Source organism: Lycorma delicatula, chromosome 1 (assembly GCF_047948215.1).
Source record: "Lycorma delicatula isolate Av1 chromosome 1, ASM4794821v1, whole genome shotgun sequence".
Lineage (NCBI taxonomy): Eukaryota > Metazoa > Arthropoda > Insecta > Hemiptera > Fulgoridae > Lycorma > Lycorma delicatula.
Window position 1 is genome coordinate 116,399,009 of NC_134455.1, and position 24,386 is coordinate 116,423,394.

General features: G+C 31.5%; 1 protein-coding gene across 6 annotated transcripts in view; it reads left to right on the forward strand.

The window, feature by feature from the left end:
• Positions 1–24,386, forward strand: part of LOC142321524 (tudor domain-containing protein 7-like) — a 217,360-nt gene that overhangs the window by 74,233 nt on the left and 118,741 nt on the right. For 5 of the 6 annotated variants that reach the window (XM_075359715.1, XM_075359681.1, XM_075359685.1 and 2 more), the window contains 3 exons: positions 5,808–5,945; positions 9,970–10,107; positions 20,111–20,182. In XM_075359715.1, coding sequence (XP_075215830.1) covers positions 5,808–5,945; positions 9,970–10,107; positions 20,111–20,182 — 348 coding nt within the window. The remainder of the gene's footprint in view (positions 1–5,807; positions 5,946–9,969; positions 10,108–20,110; positions 20,183–24,386) is intronic. The other variant, XM_075359705.1, reaches the window with a different exon arrangement.

A 24,386-nucleotide genomic window follows, 5' to 3' on the forward strand; every position in this document is an offset into this window, starting at 1 on the left:
TTCTTTGACACTGCATTGTTTATGAAGTTTGGTCTGCAAAAAAAGTGATCAGAGGTCAGATACAGATATCTTTTGCACAAAACATGTCTGGCCTATTAGTGCAATTTTATTGAACTTATGGTAATCTTTATCTCAGACTAGAGTGACACAGTCTAATCATTGCTTTTTAGTTCTTGTTGAGCATTTGATTCTGTATATTTTTTCATGAAATGAAGCATTGATTTGTTATAAACTAAGGCAATGACGACAGAATCATTCACTTAATGGCAACCATATATTGTGGGATCTCTTCCTTTTTTCAAGATATTTACAGCATTAGCTATATTTTTCCAACTGCTTGTTTCTTCATCTATTTGCTGCAACACCTTTTCATTTGTCATTTTATCCACCCATCTGATTTTTAACATTCTCCTATAGCACCAGATTTCAAAAGCTTCTAATCTTTTCTTCTCAGATACTCTGATTGTCCATGTTTCACTTCCATATAAAGCGACACTCCAAACATATACTTTAATTTTTAAATTTGAATTTGAATTTTTTTTACTACATTAGGCCCAAAAACAAAAAATATTTAGATTCAGATTACAATAACTGTTAATATATTAATCTTTCTTGAAATTGATTCTTCTAATCTAGATGCATGCCATCTTAACTGTTTCATGTTACCTGTAGCCAGTTTTCATAATCTTTATTCTCTGAAGTCCCAAATTTGTTTTTCAATGTTAGATTTTAGTGTTAATCTAAAAGAGTGATGATCATGGTGTCTTCTTAAGCAATGATAAAAAAATTCTTACCGTACAGCTACTGTTTCATAGCAGTATGATAGGTACTCTCTCTTGTTGAAACAAATTTGTTTGTTCATTTCCTCTAATAGTGTGTTAGACTTCGATTAACTTGTGATGAACTTCACATTCAGTTATTGTCATTTATATATTGACTTTTCACACGCTGTCTAGGTGAAACCAAGCATTTTCATAAAAATAAACTTATTCGACACCTCGGTTATCTTTAAAGCAAAGGAATGAAACTAAAAATAATACTATAAATGTTTTTCATTGGCTAGTTCTTTCTGTTCTTAAAAAAAAACCAAGTATTAATAACTTTTTCTAGCCCTGTAGGCAATAGATGTGTTAACAGTCTGCAAGAGTATAACCCACCAAATTGGTCTAGTGGTGAACTCATCGTAAATCAGCTGATTTAGAAGCCAAGAGTTTTAACATTCAAATTCTAGTAAAAATCAGTTACTTTTAAATTAATTTTGATATTAGATCGTGAATACTGGTGTTCTTTGGTGGTTGGGTTTCAGATAACCACACATCTTAGGATTGGTCAACCTGAGACTGTACAAGACTAAACTTCATTTACATTCATATATATCATCCTCTCAAGTAATACCTTATGGTGGTTCCATAGGCTAAACAGAAAAAGATAGTCTAAGAGTATTTTACGAGAGATTTTCTGGGTGAGCCATTAAAACCAGGAAAATTTGAAATTAACTACCCTTTCATATGTTTGAAAAATTTATACTTCAGATAAGTATCTATAGTCAACACAGCTATTAACTGATGTAACACAAAAGAATGGATACTGGAGTGACACTAGTGTCTGACAAAGTTATTAAAACTGCTATATGCAGCTTACCTTTTTTTTCTCCTTCCCCTTTTTGGAACTGCTCTTGGAGCATTACCTCTGACAGGGGAGGTTACAGTCTTCGGATGCCAGTATGCTGAGTGCCTGTGACCTCATTGCGCAAAGATGACCCCCGAACGATTGGGGGGCCTAAGTGCTCAGCCACTGCCCTATCTGGTCTGGCACCCTCTGGCATCAAATTCCCTGTCGAGCTTTCTCTGAGGCATGTAATTTGTCATTCACTTTCTTAACATAGACCTCTAGAGCCTTCCATTCAAGGGGTTCTCCCATCATAATTCTCAGAGTGTCTTCCAGATTAAACATGACTTCTGCGCCCAAGGCTTCCAGCATCTCTATGCGTTCATTCTCAAATCATGTACAACTAAAGTAAACATGTAGAAACTCAAAATTGAACACTTTCTCAGCACACATGGGACAAAGGCCAAGTGGTCCAAACATAATCTGTACAATTAAGCTCTATAGCCTCCATGGCCCACCAGGACTTGCATTAGAGTAACCCAGTGAGCCATTAGTTCTTCGTTACCAGCTTCTAATATCTCTGACAATGCAGTGCATCCACTGCTCTTTCGTCCCCTCGTTCCACCTGCTTTGTCAGATGCCTAACAACTCCTCTTCACTATCAGCAGGAGATAGAGGTCCCAATGCCTGGAGACTCTTCCTTTGCTCAATCAGCAGGTCTGTAGGTAAAAGGCCAGGCAAGATCTCAGCCGCCTGTGCGATAAGTCCTAAATATTTCACATACTTAGTGACGCTCTTCCACAATTCAGCCCTGTACAACATTGTGGCATATGCAACTTCCGCCAGCAGTCTTATTCACAACTGGATCAGGTCATTGCAATTGGGTAGAGACCAGCAACCAGCCTCATCGTCTTCTCCACTTTGGCAGCCAGCTGGATGGCCTGTGTTCCAAACCAGAGCTTCGTGTCAACCCAGACCCCGAGGTATTTAATCGCAGGTCTGGCTTCAATCCATCTTCCCTCCAAAGTGAGTCTCAGCTTTGGGCATCTCTTGGCAAAAGAAATTGCCAACATCTCTGTTTTATCAGAGGCAAGCGTAAAGCCCACCCCTGCCATCCACTTTTTGATGGCTTGATAAGCATTGCATGTCTTAACGGTAGCCTTGCAAACAGTGTCAACCTCCACCGTCAAAACAAGGTCATTCGTGTAACCCACCAGGGACACCTCCAGCGGAAGGGGGATGCAGAAGACCACATTATAACACAACAGCCGACCCCCTGCAGTACTCTGTATAGATTACGCTCAATTGTTCTATTTTCCAGGCAGTAAAAACAAGCCTACCCCAGGTTAGATATGACTTGATCATCTGTCAGAGGTACAGCAGAATTCCGCACTCCACTAGTGACGTGAGAAACGCAGTTGAACGCAAGGATCATGAGCATGCACAGCAACCTTCAGCTCCTCGCAGCTCTCCGCAAGCTAGCGCACATTGCCCACCGCATCAGTGGCGGACCTTCCCTTCCGGAAGCCATATTGGCCCTGTCCTTCACCTTGGATATTTTGCGTTGGAGCGTATGCTCCAACACTTTTGCTAGGATGTCTATCATGGCCAGCGGCCGGTACAATGAGGGTAACACCAGGTTCCTCTCCGGTTTGAGGACTAACACCAGCTGCTGGCATGTGCGCTTACCTAACTAACATGTTAATATGGTAAATAATTAAAATTGTCCAATGTGTAAGTTATTCACATAATAGTTCTTTTCTGTAATTAACCTTTTTACATTTATTATTTTTTTTTTTTTGTGTTATTTACACAATACTTCCTCTTATTCCTTTTCGCTTTGCCATTAGAGGGCAAAAAAAGAGCAAGCTTTATTATTATGTTATTTTAGAAAACCTTGTGAAGAAACTTCTTAAGTTAAAGAAAAAGAAATTAATAAACATATCATTTACTGTAATGGCAGCTTGCAGAATAAATTACTTTACCTTTTTTTTATTATTAAACATAGAGGTTTAGTGATTCTAGTTAGGTGAAATTTTGTTGAGCTAAAAAGTTTAGTTTAAAAATTACACTAATCTGTATCATTGAAATTAAAAGTATATATTAAGGTGAAAATTTGGTAGTATGAAAGTACTTTGAGATTATTAAAATTAAATTGGAGATCAATCACTGAATGTTATAGAAAAAATTCATGCCAAAGCAATTGTAATTAAATATTACAGGAATCTAAAGATCTATTATAGAAAAATTGTATCGAAACAATCTGTAAGAACGTGTATGTTTATTTTATGGAGGAGACTGAAATCAATTTGCTGGCTGGTCCTGTTTTTTGTATGATAAGTGTTAGGACTGTGGCACCATGCATCGACTCCAGGTGACGTAGCCAGTATTTTAGCAAGTTCTTTCTGTCTAGCATCTTGTATTAGCTTCTGTAATTCAGAATATGAGATAAAATTACATGTAATGTGTGCTTTTATTTGGAGAAACATTACATTTACTGAAGATTCCATTTACTTTTAGTTATAACAGTATGACTTGAAAAACACTTATAATACTGTCCCCAATGGTAGTATTTGTTTTCATGCTGTACCATCTTTGAAATCTTGTATTCAGACATTTACATTTTTGATAAATGTATTTTACCAAACCTGTAAACCTGTTTATCACAGGTTCTGTGATAAATATTGGAGACAAGCTTATTGCTCTTAGTAACTCACAGTATCTATTTCAAGTATTTTTGTTAGCTGATTGGAGTGAATGGTGGTTCATGAATCTGTGTGATATCTTGAGAATTGCACCATAGTAATGCAGATTTTAATCGTTTTTTCAACAATAACTTAATTCTGTTATAAGTATGCTTGTACCCACCCTCCTTTTTTGCTGTCTTCTTCAGTTTGGAGAAGGTATACAATTTAGCAAATCAAAGAAATATATTTGAGTTGATCTAAATGAAAATATGCCGAGTTTATTCATGGATTCCTGAGAAACTGAAACTTGTGTGTATTAGTTGGGACAGCAGTTTACATCAACCTTATTAAATAGTGTATCTCAAAGCACAGGTTTAAGTGATACATTATATGCTGGGGTATTAAACAGTATTGACTTAGGAACCTTGGCAAATTTCATATCTGGAATGTTTCTGGTTTTGGGTCAATGTCTTGGAACTCACCTTGCACAAACTTTGCGAAACCAATGATAATTTGTGTTAATGGTCTTCCTTGACTGATATCTACTTCAAAGCAATTTTGTCTACCATAAGATATTTGTATTCAGTGAGGTCACGGACTGATCGAATGTTGTCATTGGTCACATTTGCCCTTGAACAATTTTTGTGACTCATTTTCTATAGCTTCATGCCCTCCTTTAAATTTGCTGGCCCAGTCATAGATTTAAGTACTTTATAAGGTCATATATCAAACTGCATATGCAGTCTAATCAGAATTTTGGAGGGTTTGATGCTGTCATTTGTGAGAAACTTCTTGATAATATGTTATACAATAGAACTTCTTTTGACACAATGCTGTTGATTAGAGATATGCAAATGCCTAAGTGCCTGGAGCATCTTATTTCCTTTCTCATTTCCACTGTCAGTATCCATCCACACCAGAGAATTCATGTTCATATGTAGTTGTGAAGATAAAAAAGTCTGGTTTATATTTGATTGACCTTGTAAAATGGCATTAATCAATAATTTCATCACTAAAATCTTTCATGTTATGATTTTTTCCTTTATCAGTATTATATATTTAAAGGTAATTTTCTTTTAATTCAGTTCAGTTATATCATGAACTTAAAATCAAGAAAATCAGAATTAGATGGGAGTCAAAATTGCGTTAGAAAAAATGTGATTTTTATTATTGAAAAGGTTATAAAAAATTTTATTTATTTTTAATCTATAAACTAAGATCTTTAATAAAATCTCATAGTTTAATAACTGAAAATAGAGCTTATAATTTTGGTGCCGTGCTAGTGAAGCAAATGAAAATCTTTCACCATTTCCACATTTTTACCATGTGTTATATATTCACTTAAAAATGCCTAAAACTTGAAGTAATTTTTTTTATGATTAATCTACGCAAGTGCTTATGTTTTTGTGAAGTAATTTTGTGTATGATTAATCTACACAAGTGCTTGTGCTTTTGTGAATGTTTGATCAAAAAGGTGTATTTTATTTTAATGAATGTTAATTTGTATTTTAGGATTTAGAGGATTTAAATTTTAATAATTATGAAACTAATGAAGGTTATCAATCCGGAATTCCTCAGAAGTCAAAGAAAAGTATTACGTCTCCATTCTCTCCCAGAAATGCTGTTGCAGCTGGAAGAGCAAAGACAGAGGTTTGCATTAATCTACATTAATAATGTAGATTTTAATATTTTTTAATAGATTTTGTATTTTTAATTAAAATCACAATCTATATTAAATTTTGTTTGTTTTTCTACATAAACTGTTTCATAACTGTCTCATAAAAATGAGAATGTGTGTGTATTTTCTTTATATTTTACATTTTTAAATAGTTAATACATTAATATTTAGCTTGCTATCTATGCTTGTGAGGGAGAGTTAATTAACTATACGTAAATAATTTTAAAGACATTTCTCAAATATAACCTTGGTTTTTTATAATGGTTGATAGTGCAGTTTGTTAGGCCACTCATTAGGTCTGTTCTGGAGTACACTGTACAGTGTACAGTGTACTGTACACTGTGCTTAAACAACTGGGGTAAGTGAAGGATTAATAGAATTGTATTTTATCTATTTTTGTTAAATATTTTTTTAATAAGCAATAATATATTATAACATTTCAAATTTGACTTGACCTAAGACGTACGATAAGTTTGGGAAGCCAGTTGAATCACTTTTTTGTTTTTTGGAACATGACACACTGCCAATGACATTTATATCTTGTTATTTGACACCAAGTGGAAAGGAACTGGCTGCAGCATTATTTTATTTCCATCAGAGATTTTGTGTTTAATGATTAGGTTATTTTTGTTTTTAGTTAATGTATGTATAAAGCAAACTAATTTATTATAACAACATATTTATCTTCTTTTTTTGTCTTCAGTCATTTGACTGGTTTGATGCAGCTCTCCAAGATTCTCTATCTAGTGCTAGTTGTTTCATTTCGGTGTACCACCTACATCCTACATTCCTAACAATTTGTTTTACATAATTCAAATGTTGCCTACTTGGACAATTTTTTCCATCTACCTGTCCTTTCTTTCTTTTTCCTGTTTAGCCTCCGGTAACTACCGTTTAGATAATTCTTCAGAGGATGAATGAGGATGATATGTATGAGTGTAAATGAAGTGTAGTCTTGTTCATTATCAGTTCGACCATTCCTGAGATGTGTGGTTAATTGAAACCCAACCACCAAAGAACACCGGTATCCACGATCTAGTATTCAAATCTGTGTAAAAATAACTGGCTTTACTAAGACTTGAACGCTGTAACCCTCGACTTCCAAATCAGCTGATTTGGGAAGACGCGTTAACCACTAGACCAACCTGGTGGGTTCCATCTACCTGTCCTTGTCCTACTAATATTAAAGTGACTATTACTGGATGCCTTAATATGTGGCCTATAAATCTGATTTTTAACATTCTCCTATAGCACCACATTTCAAAAGCTTATAATCTTTTCGTCTCAGGTACTCTGATCGTCCAAGTTTCACTTCTATATAAAGCTACACTCCAAACATATACTTTCAAAAATCTTTTCCTGATGTTTATATTAATTTTTGATGTAAATAAATTATATTTCTGACTGTGCTGTTCGGCATTTTATATCGCTCTTGCTTCGTCCATCTTTACTAATTCTATTTGTCAAATAACAAAATTCTTCTACCTCCATAATCTTTTCCCTTCCTACTTTTACATTCAGTGGTCCATCTTCGTTATTTCTACTACATTTTATTATTTTCAGTTTGTTCTTGTTTATTTTCATGTGGTAGTTCTTGTATAGGACTTCATCCATGCCATTCCTCGTTTCTTCTAAATCCTTTTTACTCTCAGCTAGAATTACTATATCGTCAGCAAATCGTAGCATCTTTATCTTTTATCTATATTTAACATTTATCTATATTGCTTTATACTCGCATCTTAATCTCTACAGTTTTGCATGCATTCTTCTGTGAAAATTTATATTCTCTGTAATCTGCCCCTTTTGTAGTCCAGATTATTAAACCAGGTTTAGATTGCCATTTATCATTCCTTGTAATTTCAAAAAATTCATTGATGTATGTTAAATACAGTTTTGGTGGGTTGTGTGTTAGCATATTCTGAATGGTATACTTAACCAACAGATGCTGTTGGTGGATGTGTAGATAAAATGGTGTGATAGTTGATTAAGTATGTTTTGCAGTGAAAAAGAAATAAGAAAAATTGTATAAAGATATAGTTTTATAATAATATATTTGTGATGATGCTATTGGTAAAAAATAAAACTGGTAAAGTTTAACACCCTTCAACCAGGAAGGTTTTTAATGTGTGATATTACAACTTCTGTCTGTGATAAGCTAATTTTTTCTAAATTATCAGTTAAAAATTGAGGAAATCAGAATAAGATAAAGGAGTCAAAGTTTTGATGATAAAAAGTGTGTTTTGTTATGAAAACAGATTATAAAACATTTCCTGTAGTTTTTATTTATAACAATCATCAGTAATAGAATTTTACAGTATAAGTAAAAATTATAATTATGAGATATTCTGGTGCTTAGTTAAAAGTAATTTAAAATCTTGACTCTTTTATACATTTTTTTTTTTTTTTTTGTCTTCAGTCATTTGACTGGTTTGATGCAGCTCTCCAAGATTCCCTATCTAGTGCTAGTCGTTTCATTTCAGTATACCCTCTACATCCTACATCCCCAACAATTTGTTTTACATACTCCAAACGTGGCCTGCCTACACAATTTTTTCCTTCTACCTGTCCTTCCAATATTAAAGCGACTATTCCAGGATGCCTTAGTATGTGGCCTATAAGTCTGTCTCTTCTTTTAACTATATTTTTCCAAATGCTTCTTTCTTCATCTATTTGCCGCAATACCTCTTCATTTGTCACTTTATCCACCCATCTGATTTTTAACATTCTCCTATAGCACCACATTTCAAAAGCTTCTAATCTTTTCTTCTTAGATACTCCGATTGTCCAAGTTTCACTTCCGTATAAAGCAACACTCCAAACATATACTTTCAAAAATCTTTTCCTGACATTTAAATTAATTTTTGATGTAAACAAATTATATTTCTTACTGAAGGCTCATTTCGCTTGTGCTATTCGGCATTTTATATCGCTCCTGTTTCGTCCATCTTTAGTAATTCTACTTCCCAAATAACAAAATTCCTCTACCTCCATAATCTTTTCTCCTCCTATTTTCACATTCGGTGGTCCATCTTTGTTATTTCTACTACATTTCATTACTTTTGTTTTGTTCTTGTTTATTTTCATGCGATAGTTCTTGCGTAGGACTTCATCTATGCCGTTCATTGTTTCTTCTAATTCCTTTTTACTCTCGGCTAGAATAACTATATCATCAGCAAATCGTAGCATCTTTATCTTTTCACCTTGTACTGTTACTCCGAATCTAAATTTTTCTTTAACATCATTAACTGCTAGTTCCATGTAAAGATTAAAAAGTAACGGAGATAGGGAACATCCTTGTCGGACTCCCTTTCTTATTAGGGCTTCTTTCTTATGTTCTTCAATTGTTATTGTTTGGTTCCTGTACATGTTAGCAATTGTTCTTCTATCTCTGTATTTGAACCCTAATTTTTTTAAAATGCTGAACATTTTATTCCAATCTACGTTATCGAAAGCCTTTTCTAGGTCTATAAACGCCAAGTATGTTGGTTTCTTTTTCTTTAATCTTCCTTCTACTATTAATCTGAGGCCTAAAATTGCTTCCCTTGTCCCTATACTTTTCCTGAAACCAAATTGGTCTTCTCCTAACACTTCTTCCACTCTCCTCTCAATTCTTCTGTATAAAATTCTAGTTAAGATTTTTGATGCATGACTAGTTAAACTAATTGTTCTATATTCTTCACATTTATCTGCCCCTGCTTTCTTTTATACATATTTACCAAAATTAGATATTCAATTAATATCTGCCGATTTCCATGATGGCATGGTAGTATCTCGGCCTTTCATCCAGGATTTGAACTCCGGTCAAGCATGACATATTTCATATGCTAAAAAATTCCATTTGGCAGTATCATCAAGCAAAAAAAAGTGTGGCTAAAATTCAAATTAATTTTTTTTATGGGTAGTCCATTGCAAGTTTGAAGTTGTTTCTTTGGGATTGTTTGAACAGAAAGATGTGTTTTATTATCTTTTTAATTAATTTTAATTTTTTTATTTTAGGATTTGGAAAATTTCAGAACTGTTTCTTTTGAAGATAATGAAGGTTATCAATCTGGCATGCCTCAAAAATCAAAGAAAAGTATTACGTCTCCATTCTCTCCCAGAAATGCTGTTGCAGCTGGAAGAGCAAAGACAGAGGTGTGCATTTATTCTACATTAATAATTTTTGTAATTAAAATTACAAATATTCTATATTAATTTTTTGGTTTTTCTATATAAACAACTTGCCGTAAAGCGTATTGATTAATGCTTACTAATGAGAATGTGGTTATGTAGTGGAGTTGTATTAACTGTGAATTTTACATTTTTAAATAGTTAATACTCCAGGTATTAACTGGCAGTTATGCTTCCGAGAGAGGGGGAGAATCAATTACAGAGGTCAAAACAAAAAAATAATTTGAACAGAGATAAAAGTAAGTGAATTAGAGAATTTATTTTTTATGCTGAATCTTAAAATGAAATCAGTTATCACCCTCAGATTTTTAGTTATGACCCTTTAAAATATTGAGAACTTCTTAAATAATAGAATACAAAAATAATAATAATAATAATAATTACAAATAAAATTCCTACCTTTATTTTGCCAACATTTACGTTTATTTTAATTTCCTTTTTTTTCCTTTTGTGTTGAGTGAAGTCTATTTTTATCATCCAGCAGTAGTCGTCATAGATTCATCCCATTTGTCTTGATAATGTTAAAGGTAAAAAGTCCAAAAGAGAATATAAAAAATGAATTTTCAGTGACATTCTACAGCCTAAATTTTTGTAGTTTTACTAAGAGTTCATTTATAAGCTGATCATGGTTTTTAGCTTTTTTGTTTCCAAGAAAACCAGTAATGACAACTGTGAATGACTACCATGCATCTAGTTCTTTAGGATTCAGTTTACTGTCAAATATATTTTCACGAATTAACTTTCTTATTTGTGGCCCAATGATTATTCCTTCTTTTAATTTGGCTTCACTTGATTATGAAAAAACCTCAACTAAATATTTAAAGCTGTCTCAGTCTTTACAAGACTCTTCATCAGACCTAGTTTTATGTGTAGAGGTGTTAAAATAATATGATTTGCTTTGACAAGGGAACATTTTCCTTTCCTGGGGTAAATTGATTTCTTTTTGGCTGGTCTGTAATTATATAGTGTTTCTCTAGCCCGACTATCCCACAAACACAAGAAACACATATATTTTGTAAAGCTATTTTAGAGACTGAGAAGAAGCCCTGTCGCTTTCAGGTCAGCAATGATTCACCATGAGTGTGATAAACACTCATGGTGAATCAAAAAATGTTTGACATACTTTCATATGTTTCATTTCTACAGCATGTGCTACTAGTATAGAAGAAAACATGTTTGAGTTATGCAGTTATGGACATAGGATTAGGATATTAGTCCCCTAACATCATGGCAGGAATAAATTAAACCATCTCTTCTAAAGTATTTCAGAAAAATTTTTGTTTCAATTTCTATATACTGAAATTTTAGTATCCTTGTTTAATAAATTCCATTTAAGAATTGAACCTAGGAGTTCTGCATGTTGTTTTGACAGATACAAGCCACGAATTAGATCGCTCAGTTCCACTTGTCTAATGAGGTGAGGTTCAGTATTTGATTCTTTTGGAATGTAATTAATATGTATTGAAGTTGAGGATTCATTAGTTGAGCTTTCTGGGGAGCCAGAAATTTCTTTCCAAGAAGTTGGAGCAATCTGAATTGACAAATCAACACCATGAAGATAACTGAATATTGACTTTGGGAAACCATTGAGTCACATTGTTATTTTCTGGAACACTGCACATAGTTGATGACATTTGTTTGTTATTTGACACCAAGTGGGCAGGAACTGGATACAGGGTTATTTTATTTCCATCAGAGATTTTGTGTCTAATGATTAGAATATTCTTGTTGTAAGTAAACATGTGTGTAGGCAAAACTAAAAATTATTGATCAGATATTTATACATTTTACTTCATACTCATGATCTAATTTCTCTGCAGTTGTTTAGAATGCATCTTTGGTGAAGATTTACATTCTCTGTAATCTTTTGTAGTCCAGATTATTAGACAGTTTTAGTAGATTGCCTTGTATCATTCCATGTAATTTAAAAAAATTCTTTGATGTTAAATAAAGTTTTGGTTGGTATGTCAATATTTCCTGAATGAATTGTGTATCATTAACCATCAGATACTATTGGTGGATGTTTAGATAAAATAGTGTGATAGTGGATCAAGAATGTTTTATTGTGGAAAAAAGACAAGAGAAATTTTATAAATATGTAATTTTATATTAATATATTTGTGATGTTGCTACAGTATATCCTTAATTACTTTTCAACAATTAAACATAGAAAAGTTAATTTAGTAAATGCTCCTTCCTCAGAACAATTTATTATTTTGTATAGACCACAACATCCCAGGCACCAAGGGTGAAGGGCAATTAAAACGATTTTAAATGGAAGATTAAGATTGAGGACACATCATATTATAGGACATTCAGAAATAAAAGTTTTGATTTAAAAATTGTTTAGCTATGACTGCCATTAATGGCAGCCATTCAATATTTTTCACCGCTAGTTTCAAAGGTGTCTACAGTATTTCTTAAATAACTCCTTAGCAGTACTTTTTTCTAAACAATATATTTTTTTATGTGAGACTACTACTTGGGATGTACTGTAAGGACACTTGAAACTAATGTGAAAATTAAATTGCTACCATTTTGGTAATGTTCAAACTTTTTTGTAAGTCAAAATGTTTGTTTTTAACACTGCTTAAAAAATTATGTCAGATTCATATTCTTAAAATTTTTTGTATTGCACTCAATGAGGGCTTGGGGGTGTGGTGATTTCATACTGAGAAATTGATAGTTTCAAGCCTGTTGTCACATGTTAAACTTCATTTTTGAGTATTTTACTGCTATTTAATATATAAATAACTTGTTTAAGTCCATACTTTAATATATATATTTTTCAGCCTCTGCAAAGTCAAGAATTATAAAAAGTGCGGCAATAGATTCAGAATATAATATTGGCAAAATTAATTGTACTAATGAAGAAAAAGATAAAAAATTATAAAAGTAATAAGATTATAAATTATAAAAAAAATTAATTCATAATAAAAATTTAATAATAAATAAAAATAAAATATATAAACTACAAACAAATTAAAAGAAAATAATTGTATAGTGATAAAATCTGATAAAACAATAACTCTTTGTTATTATTTCAGTTGACGAATACAATGATTTATTAATAAATAAATATATCAATTGAAATGGTTTTAAAGAAATTAATGACCCAACCAATAAATTTTTAAGAATTACAAAAGACCTCATAGTTAAATACTAAGAAATATTTAATTATAATAAATTAAAGTATCGTAGCAGATTATATCATATAAACTTTATGCCCAAAACTCACAGGTGTCCCTATGAGACTATTAATCAATTTCAAAACAGCCCCAAGTTATATAATTACCAAAATTATCGATAAAGTAATTAGATCAAAGATAAATTTAGAATATAAATATAATATAAAAAGAGTATGAATTGATTAACAAATTAAATTAAAAATTAATTTTTTTTTTTTTTTTTTTTTTTTGTCTTCAGTCATTTGACTGGTTTGATGCAGCTCTCCAAGATTCCCTATCTAGTGCTAGTCGTTTCATTTCAGTATACCCTCTACATCCTACATCCCCAACAATTTGTTTTACATACTCCAAACGTGGCCTGCCTACACAATTTTTCCCTTCTACCTGTCCTTCCAATATTAAAGCGACTATTCCAGGATGCCTTAGTATGTGGCCTATAAGTCTGTTTCTTCTTTTAACTATATTTTTCCAAATGCTACTTTCTTCATCTATTTGCCGCAATACCTCTTCATTTGTCACTTTATCCACCCATCTGATTTTTAACATTCTCCTATAGCACCACATTTCAAAAGCTTCTAATCTTTTCTTCTCAGATACTCCGATTGTCCAAGTTTCACTTCCATATAAAGCGACACTCCAAACATACACTTTCAAAAATCTTTTCCTGACATTTAAATTCATTTTTGATGTAAACAAATTATATTTCTTACTGAAGGCTCGTTTAGCTTGTGCTATTCGGCATTTTATATCGCTCCTGCTTCGTCCATCTTTAGTAATTTTACTTCCCAAATAACAAAATTCTTCTACCTCCATAATCTTTTCTCCTCCTATTTTCACATTCAGTGGTCCATCATTGTTATTTCTACTACATTTCATTACTTTTGTTTTGTTCTTGTTTATTTTCATGCAATAGTTTTTGCGTAGGACTTCATCTATGCCGTTCATTGTTTCTTCTAAATCTTTTTTACTCTCGGCTAGAATTACTATATCATCAGCAAATCGTAGCATCTTTATCTTTTCACCTTGTACTGTTACTCCGAATCTAAATTGTTCTTTAACATCATTAACTGCTAGTTCCATGTAAAGATTAAAAAGTAACGGCGATAGGGAACATCCTTGTCGGACTCCCTTTCTTATTAGGGCTTCTTTCTTATGTTCTTCAATTGTTATTGTTGCTGTTTGGTTCCTGTACATGTTAGCAATTGTTCTTCTATCTCTGTATTTGAACCCTAATTTTTTTAAAATGCTGAACATTTTATTCCAGTCTACGTTATCGAAAGCCTTTTCTAGGTCTATAAACGCCAAGTATGTTGGTTTGTTTTTCTTTAATCTTCCTTCTACTATTAATCTGAGGCCTAAAATTGCTTCCCTTGTCCCTATACTTTTCCTGAAACCAAATTGGTCTTCTCCTAACACTTCTTCCGCTCTCCTCTCAATTCTTCTGTATAAAATTCTAGTTAAGATTTTTTATAATCTTTTATAATCTATATTATAAAATTAATAATAAAACTAAAATGATAGCTTCAATATAACTAGAGACCATATTATATGCATTTGCATATTGAGCCCATTCTTACTGGTTATTGCATATTTTCCTTAAAATCTAGTGATGATGCATATTTTTGATATATTTACAATATTTTTCGGTAAGGTACGTACTGAAAAAATGAACTCTTGCGTTGTAGCCGGCTAAATCTATTAACCACACAGTTCTTACAGCACACTTAGCAGCTGTGCGTCTATTGTTTTGATAGGATAGTATTATTTATTAGGAGGCCAGGTGAACACAAACTCATGCGAGACAAGGACGGACGATACCGTTCTGCATCACGCAGAACTCCTCCCATAAGCAATTAAATTACACAGTTTATTGTTGACGTTCAGTTTACGTGTTCATTCCATCAGTTTAGTTTTTTATTTGTTTATGTAAAGTTTAATGTGTACCATGCCTCCTGAAAAACAAAGTGTCTTCATGGATAGATGTCTATCCTAAAATATTTACATACGATGGAAATGTTTTATATTGTCAAGTTGGCAAGAAAAATATTTTGTGCACAAAAAAGTTTCAAATAGACCAGATCAAGTCTTCATATCGCAGTATTGCAAAAGAAAGGCCCACGACAACAACTTGTAACAGCAGCAAGTAGCAGTGATTTCACTTCCAAAGATAAACAAAAAAACCACTTTAGCATGGATTTATATGAAGCATTGCTTACAAGTAATATTCCTCTTCACAAGCTTACAAATCTACCTTGAAAGATTTTTTGAAAATTATTGCTTGAATCAAAATATACCAGAGGAATCAACATTGCGTAAAAATTACATACCAACATGTTCTGGAAGAAATGCGCAATGAATTCAAGGATAGCATTATTTGAATTTCAGCTGACGAAACTACCGACACTTGTGGCTGTTACATTGCGAATTTAATTGTCGGTATTTTAAAACTAGAGCCCTCATCTTCCTATTTGGTGGCCTGCAAACACCTTGAAAAGACAAATCATTGTACAATCACCAGATTAGTGAATGAGGGTGTTAGAAAATTATTTCCTGAATCTTCTGCAGATGAAAGACTTTATATTTCTTTCAGATGCTTCTCCCTATATGATCAAGGCAGCCAAAACTCTCCAAGTATTTTATCCAAATTTGATTCATGTGATGTGCTTTGCTCATGGAGTACATCGACACGCTGAAGTACAATCCACGTTTGGGAATATAAATAAACTGGTTTCATCAACAAAGAAAGTGTTTTTTAAGGCATTTGCTCGCAATAAGGCCTATGGAGAAAAACTGCCAAATGTGCCTTTACCTCCCGAACCAGTGGTAACTTAATGGGGAACATGGATTAAAGCTGTGCTGCTTTACAGTGAACATTTTGAGGTCATCAGAGGTGTAGTAAACGACTTTGGTAGTGCAGAGGCTATGGCAGTTTGTCACTCCAAGGGAGCATTTAACAATTCTAGTATAAAAAAAAAAACAGCTGTGATTAGCACGTACTTTTTCCACATACCTGCGAGTATTAACAGGCTTGAAACTCAAGGTTTGGCGTTGGCTGAATCTATTTAGTTAATGAATAAAATCTAAATGAACTCTGCATTGCCAGAGGTATCCCCGTATAATTTTAATGAAAAATTTGAAAATATTTTATACAATAACCAGGCTTTGAACATTTGTGTCAAATTGATAGTTTTATTAATGGTACGGGTGAACTTTTGGCAGAAACTATAAGTGCTAACATAGCTCCCAAATTCAAATACTGCCCAGTTTAGATTTACAAAAGTAACAAAATGTTAAATAATTGTTAATTGTCAAATTTATCAATGTGTTCAACTGCTTACTAACTGTATGCTGATTTTGAAATAAAAAAAACTAAAAATTACTTTTTCATATTTGAAATGCATATTTTAAGTATTTTTCATGCATATTTCAAGCTTTGTATGTTGCATATAATCCGGTCTCTAGATATAACTAATATGTACCTAAATATGCCCATTGATTATACAATCTCAATAATAGAAACAAATTAATAAAAACAGGTGAAGATCAAAAGTGTATAAATAATAACAATAATTAGAAATATATGTAAGCAGAATTATTTTGGATATAATGGAACCTGTTGTACACAAGAAAATATTTTACCCATGGGATTTCCTTTATCTGTTGTAATGTCGGAAATTATTCTGCAGGCATTTGAGAGTGTTATAGTCTATGGTATAAATCATGTACATAAAATTTTATTATGGGTCAGATACGTGGATGATTTTTAGTTATATATGAACTGGTTATAAATAAGGAACATGAAATAATTTTAAATAAATTAATTTCATATCATAAAACATTAAAATTAACATAGGATGGAACGTAATAAAAAAATTAATTATTTAAACACAAATATTAAAATAAATAAAAGCAATCAAGTAACAATATAAAAATCCTACATCAAATGAAATCATTATAAACAAAAAAATTCTAATCATCCTTTGTCTCAAAAATTAATATTTTTAAAAACATGATAGAGTAATAAAATACAGAAATGAGATAAACAGGATTTGAACATTGAAATAAATAATATAAAAAATATAGCTATAAAAAAATTGATATCATGCATCATTGATTGATAATATATATAAAAAATATAATCCAGAATTTTTCAATAACACAAATATTACTACATTAATACTTATAAATAAAAATAGTGAAAATATTTATGTAAAGTACTATTGTACAAATAAAATGATAGAAAACTTGATTGACGTATGTAATGATTAAAAATATAAGTCTGCTTATATACTTGAAAATCATATAATAAAACATTTAGAATATTATAATAATAAGAAAGTAAAAAAATAAATATGATTCTTCTGTTATTTATAAGATAAAATGCAACACTTGCGAAAACATATATATTGTTAAAACAAATAGGTCCTTTAAAGGTAGATTTTGAACATTTTAGATCATTTAAAAATAAAAACATAGGTTTCTCAAATGTAGCCAAGAATTTAATAAATAATAATCATAATATAACTTAAAAAATAATCAAAGAGTAAATATTGAACATGAAAATAGTAATAAAAATTTAGAAATTATAGAAAAATTGTATATACAAGGTCTGTAAATAAAGTAATGAGAGACTGGTTCAGAAAAACTTCTTATTTACACTCCAATTATGCATGGACCTCTCACCTTTGAAATAGTTCCCTTCGGAAGCCACAGAATGGTGCAAACGGTTTTTGTACTCTTTAGAGCAGTGTTGGAACTCAGAAACCAGAATATCCTTCAGATGGTCAGTTACATTTTTTTTTTATTCTACTGTTCCAAAATGGTGTCCTTTGTGTTGGAACAGGAAAAAGTCACAGGGACTCAAGTCAGGTGAATAAGGTGGTGGTTGAGGAACTACAGGAATGTTTTTCTTTGCAAAAAACAAATTAATCCCAGCACAGTGTGACAAGGTGTATTGTCATGATGCAGGATCCAGTTGTCTTTGATGGCTGGTCTCATGTGGTCAACCCTTTCTGCAGTCTTCAAGAATTTCCTAGTAAATATATTAAATTTACAGTCTGTCCTGTAGGAAAAACTCCTTATGGACAATGCCATTACTATTGAAGAAACAAAATATCATGGTTTTGGTTTTTGATTTGCTCATTTTTGTTTTTTTTGTATGTGGTGAGTTTATAGTGTGCCACTCCTTGCTCTGGCGTTTTGTTTCTGGGTCGTACTCAAATATCTAAAATTCATCACCAGTAATAACATTTTTTAGAAAATCTGGATCAGTTTCAATTCACCCTAGAAGATCTCTGTTGTATCTGTTCAACAGTGAAATTTTTTGGGACCAATTTTGCACAAATGTTTTTCATGTCCAATTCATTTGTCAAAACTTGATTGACTGTGATACGGTTCAAATTCAATTGTTCTGCAATCATTCTGACAGTAAATCGCTGGTCGTACCATATCAGATGTCTGATTTGCTCAACATTGTCTTCACTTTTTGACGTTAACAGTCTTCCAGAGCATGGATCATCTGCAACTGATTCCCAGCCATATGAAAATGCTTTAAACCACCTAAAAACTCGGGCTCATGACATACATCCTTTTCAATTTTGAAAAAGTTCCAGTAGCATTCTCATAGAGTTTAATGCAAAACTTGTTTGCACTATGTTACTCATAATTAGTATCATTCATTTTTGTAATGCACAACAAAAACTCATTTCATGAAAAGTTTATTTATATCTCATGTAGCAACAATAGACAAAAAATATGAATACTAATATAAATCAGCTTTTCATATAACCATATGTTTACTAATAACTTTGCAGTGTTGCCACTTGGCTGCCAAAAAATACTGATTTCACTTTATTTACAGTTCCTGTGTAGATATAAATGTAAATTCAGCCTTATAAATCTGCAAACAGAATTTTATGTGGACATTCTTATTAAAATTATTTAAGTTTGCATACAAAGATAAGATATTGATAAATTAATAGTTATTACAATACCTTTTCATTCTCTTGACTGAACAAATATTTGTTCTGAATTTTTTAAATTTTATTAATGACAATTTTTACAAAATAAAAGTAAAAAAGATAAAATGTAATGTGTAAATGTAAACAGATGAAGAATTATTAAAAAATATCACTGAAGATGGGCTTAGGCCCGAAAACGTTTTAAACATATAAAAGTAAAGGTGAGAGTGTTCTCTAATTCCGTACTTTGCAGCGGCTGATAAAATATTATATATAATTATTTTAACGTACCAAGGAAAATGAAAAAAAAAAAAAATGGACTATAAAAAATGTAATATATATGTATGTAAAATTTATAAATAGTCTCGTTAATACGAAAATAATATAACTGTGGTTGGTGAATTTATATATATGCAAATATTTAATATTATGATGAAATCTTGTTTTTTTTAATCTTAATTGTTGTAAGTTTTGGATACAGTTTAGAGATGTATGAAGTAATTAAATTTCTGTAAATGGGATTGTTTTAGAGTAGAGAATATTCATATTAAACTAAAATTTCATAGAAAGTAAAATTGTTTCAGATTATCTTTTTCATTGTTATTTTTCTCTAGCGAAACTTTTTACATTGAAACTTAAACAATTCCAGGAAAGTTTATTTCATTTTTTTTTCCTTTATTAAAAAGAATACAACTTTTATGTATTTTCCCTTTGGTCCTGATATTCAAGAGTTGGTATTTATAATTTGAAATCCAAATTTTTGTTTAACTGTCATTAACTGAAAAACCTTTTATATTTTAAATGCTGTTTTCTCTTCAGGCCATTGCTGTTAAGGAGTTAGAAGAAATATATAGTTCTGTTAAAAGTACATCAGAAGAAACAGATGATAAGGTATTACATAGTCTTGTTTTAATCATTAGAAGAACAATTACTGTGTGCACGGTGCATTTTAGTACAATCTTTTAGTATTCCTTTTTTTTATATTTCAGTTTCACTCCTTTAGTAAGAATTTATAAGTTGCTTTTTTTTTTTTAACTCCTGATTTAAGTTGGCACTTTCTATCTCTTAATAAATGGTACGGGGGTAGAGTTCTTCTTCTTCTTTTTTTTTTGTTATTACTTTGTCGTAACACATTGATTGATAGCTTACTGACAGATTTTTGAGTTGTGCTAAAGAGATTTTTTCAGTATACTGTAAGCACCTGTGATAAGCATAATGGTAGCATGGTACATAGATTATTTATTATATGCTTCAAGTTGATGGCAGGTTAATAGGTATGTAAGTGGATTTATGTTGGTGTGTTTACTCTATTTTGGTAAATAATCATAAGCATGTAACAATGTAGAAATTAATATTTCATCAATCTTTAGTCACAGAAAGCAGCATACAATGTAAGTGTTTTTGTAAATTGATTCATACATTTATTTTTTTACTTTAAAAGAAATATAATTAAAATTTATGTTGTCTAATTGTAAAACCTTTTTAATTGTGATATTTCATTGTGTGATTTGGTTTGTTCTATGTGCCATATAGAATATTCATAATAATAATAATTTATTTTTCAATAATACGAGGGCAGTTTGATAAGTCAGTGACTTATCAAACCAGAAGGTGGCACTCTAATTGCTACTTTCTCTTTATCATTCATAAATCTTATCTTATCTAGACTTTGATAAAAAGTTTAGTCATTCCGATGATTAGTAGATATTTAACTCCATTTGAAATTGATTTGTCAAGAAAACATGGAAAAACATGAGTTTCACGTACTCATAAAGCATTAAGATTTGTGAGGAAAACAATAAAAGAAAGAACAAAAGCTTCAAAAGTATTATGGAGAGGCTGCTGCCTTGCATGGAATATTTCAAAAGTGGTGTCATGTGATGACTTCAAAGCAATGTTTGACCATTTACCAAAGCAATCCAAATGATTTTTTGTGGCATTATGTCATTGTCATTGAAACGATTCATTATTGTTCACCAGAAACAAAACGGCAGTAAAAAATGTGGATTGGGTGAAATGAGCTTGCTCTGAAAAAGGTAAAGACAATTTCATCAGCTGTTAAGATCATGGCCATGGTTTTCTGGGACGCATATGGCATAATATTGATCAATTACTTACAGAAGGAAAAATTTATCATGGGAGAGTATTATACCTCATTATTACAGAGATTTGATATAGTTTTGATTTAGCGAAAAAACCGACCTCATTTAGCAAGAAAAGAGTACTCTTACCACAACAATGCACCAGCTCACCCATCTGCGATTTCACTTGCTACATTAGCTAAATTGCATGAATTGAATTATTGTTTCATCCACCCATTTTCCATATATAGCTATTTCTGACTCATTTTTGTTTCCAAACCTAAGAAGTGGCTTGGTAGAAAGAAATTTTCATCAGATGAGTAAGTTATTGCTGAGATGTAAGTATTTTTGGAGAGTTCAAAAATCATATTTTTTGGAAGGCATAAAAAAGTTTAAAAATCACTGCAAAAAGTGCATTGAACTAAAAGGAAGTTATGTTAAAAAATAATTTAATTTTTATTAAAAAAAGAATCCCTTATCAGCCTATTGTTTACATCGACTTACCAAAAACTGCAACTGAACAAGACTCATCGTAAAAAGTTTTTTGCGTTACATAATGAAGCCATGATCATTGCAGCGAATGCTGCAGGGGAAGATGTATTTATCCTTCCATTCCGTTCCCTTGCATTCCCAGTGATATAAATATGCCTTTTATGTTTAAACGATTGCAATTTCCCATTCAGATTGCATTTGCTATGAGTATAAACAAGGCAGAAGAGCAATCACTTTGTGTGGGAGGTATTAACTTGGAAAGTCCATGTTTTTTTGCACAACCAATTAGCTTGATCAAGAGAGTCAGTACGCCAAATAATTTATTTGCCTTATGCTTTGAACGAACAAACAAAAACATAGTATACCAATAAGCTTTACAGTAAAAGCTGTGATATAAATAAACCTGTAGTTTGTGTGCTATCTACTAACTCTCCTATCTTATGTGCACACAAGTAATAAAATGATTAAAATGAAACCTCCTTACTGTATCCTGCACAAAGCCTAGGCAATGCTGGGTAACCCATCTGGTATTTCATATGTGATTTTTTTTTTATGTCTATTCATTAACATTATAGTTTCATTTCCAGTTGTCTCTGTAAATGTTGCTTTCAAAAGGTGTCTCTTTAGACATATCTGTCTAGATTTTATTTGTTTTGTAGATCAGAATAGTAATAAGTAGATATTCTGTGTTATGACTTCTTTCAAATGATTTTTATAGCTTCCTATTATGCTGTTGATAGTAGAAGATTATTGTAGTTTTTATTATTTTACCTAGATATTAAAATGATTTTAAAAAAGTGGTATTGTGAGGTCATGAATTTTGTCTTTAAACCAACCTCTTCATCTTTCACACTTGATGACAACCCCATTTTCATCATCTGAAGCACTTTATTTCAAAAGAATTTATTCTTATTTTAGTTTTATTCTATAATTAACATTTCACTTTCAGAAAGCTCTATACTCCGTATAAATATTGTTAATAATTTCTTTCAAATTTCTAATTTGTATATACCAGCAGATTCTTTTTTCACATAAAATCTCCTTTTTCATCCTAGTTTGCTTTTGATATTTTATTTACTTAAAATATTAGATATATCTTTTTTACTTAAGATTTGTTTACTATTTGTAATAAAAAGTTCTTTTTATTATTATTTTTAAATAAAAGAATCTTCTGTTAAAAGAGCTTCTAAATAAAAAGAGATCCTGTATCATTAAGTTCTCTGGGACTTTAATAACTTATTCTACTCATGAAGATAATGGGGACATAACTTCCTAAAATGGTTAATTTGTGAGTTAACAGCTAGTGGAAAGATTTCACTCGGATTTCAGCTACCCCGGTGATAAAACTACTACAGATACAGTTTTGGGACCTATTTTATTCGATTTTTCATGTCAAAAACCACAAGAAATCACTAATTCTGCCCATTAATTAACAACCTAAAATTTCAGTATGGGGTGGCTTCATTTCACCGGAGTAGCTAAAATCTGAGCGAAATATTTCTCTAGCTATAACTTGCTAACAAAGCATTTTAGAACATGTGTTTGTTTGACCTTTTTTCATTATTTTCATGAGTAGAACAAGGTTATGAAAGTTCCAGGAGATCTTCATGATAAACCTGTCTAAACTATTATAAGTAAATTGTCTATAAATAAAAATCTTCATAAATTGAAAGAAAATATGTGTTAAAATTTCTTTTACATGCATTGTTGTCTAATCATAACTGAAGACTGTAATTAACCTGACAAGTGTACCATACACTAGGCATAACTAGGGAAAGCAAGGATCATTTGATATCTTATTGCCTTCATGCAATTTTTCTTAGTTAAAGAAATAAATGTAGTGTACTTTATAATTGCATTTGAAGATAGCTTTTCTCCCCTTATCTTTGTTATTGAACTAATCATATTATAACATTTTTTTATGTAATAAAGGTCATTATTACATTGATGAAGCCTTTCAGATTAAATAATTTTTACAAGATATTTAAGATAACAAAGTCCCCCCTCTCCTTTCTCTCTCTCTCCCCCGTCCCTCCAGAGATATTTAAGAACGAAGTGAATAAAACAGAAGATATTTTCTAACTGGTATTATCATTATTTAGAGATTAATTCTAGATAAGAGGTAAGCAAAAGTAGTAGGAACCTCCTTTTTTGATTAATCCTACAGACTCTGCAGATGCCATCCTTGACTGTTGATACAAGGGTAAATCAAATATAAATCAATATTTTTGTTTATAATTTATTGAAGAATATTAAAAATACTTACAACATTACTTTTTTTTTTACATAATTCCTCTTTTGGAAACATATTTTTCCCAGCAGATAGGTAACTTTTTGATCCCACTATCGCAGAATGAAGGTGGGCGTGATACCAACCAATTGTGTATGTACACTTAAACAGCAGCATCATCTTCAAATTTCTGTCCTCCAAGTGTTTCTTTTAGTGGCCTAAACAAATGATATTCGCAGGGTGATATCCGGACTGTATGGGAGGTTGCTTCAGTGTAGTCCAGAATAAGGAT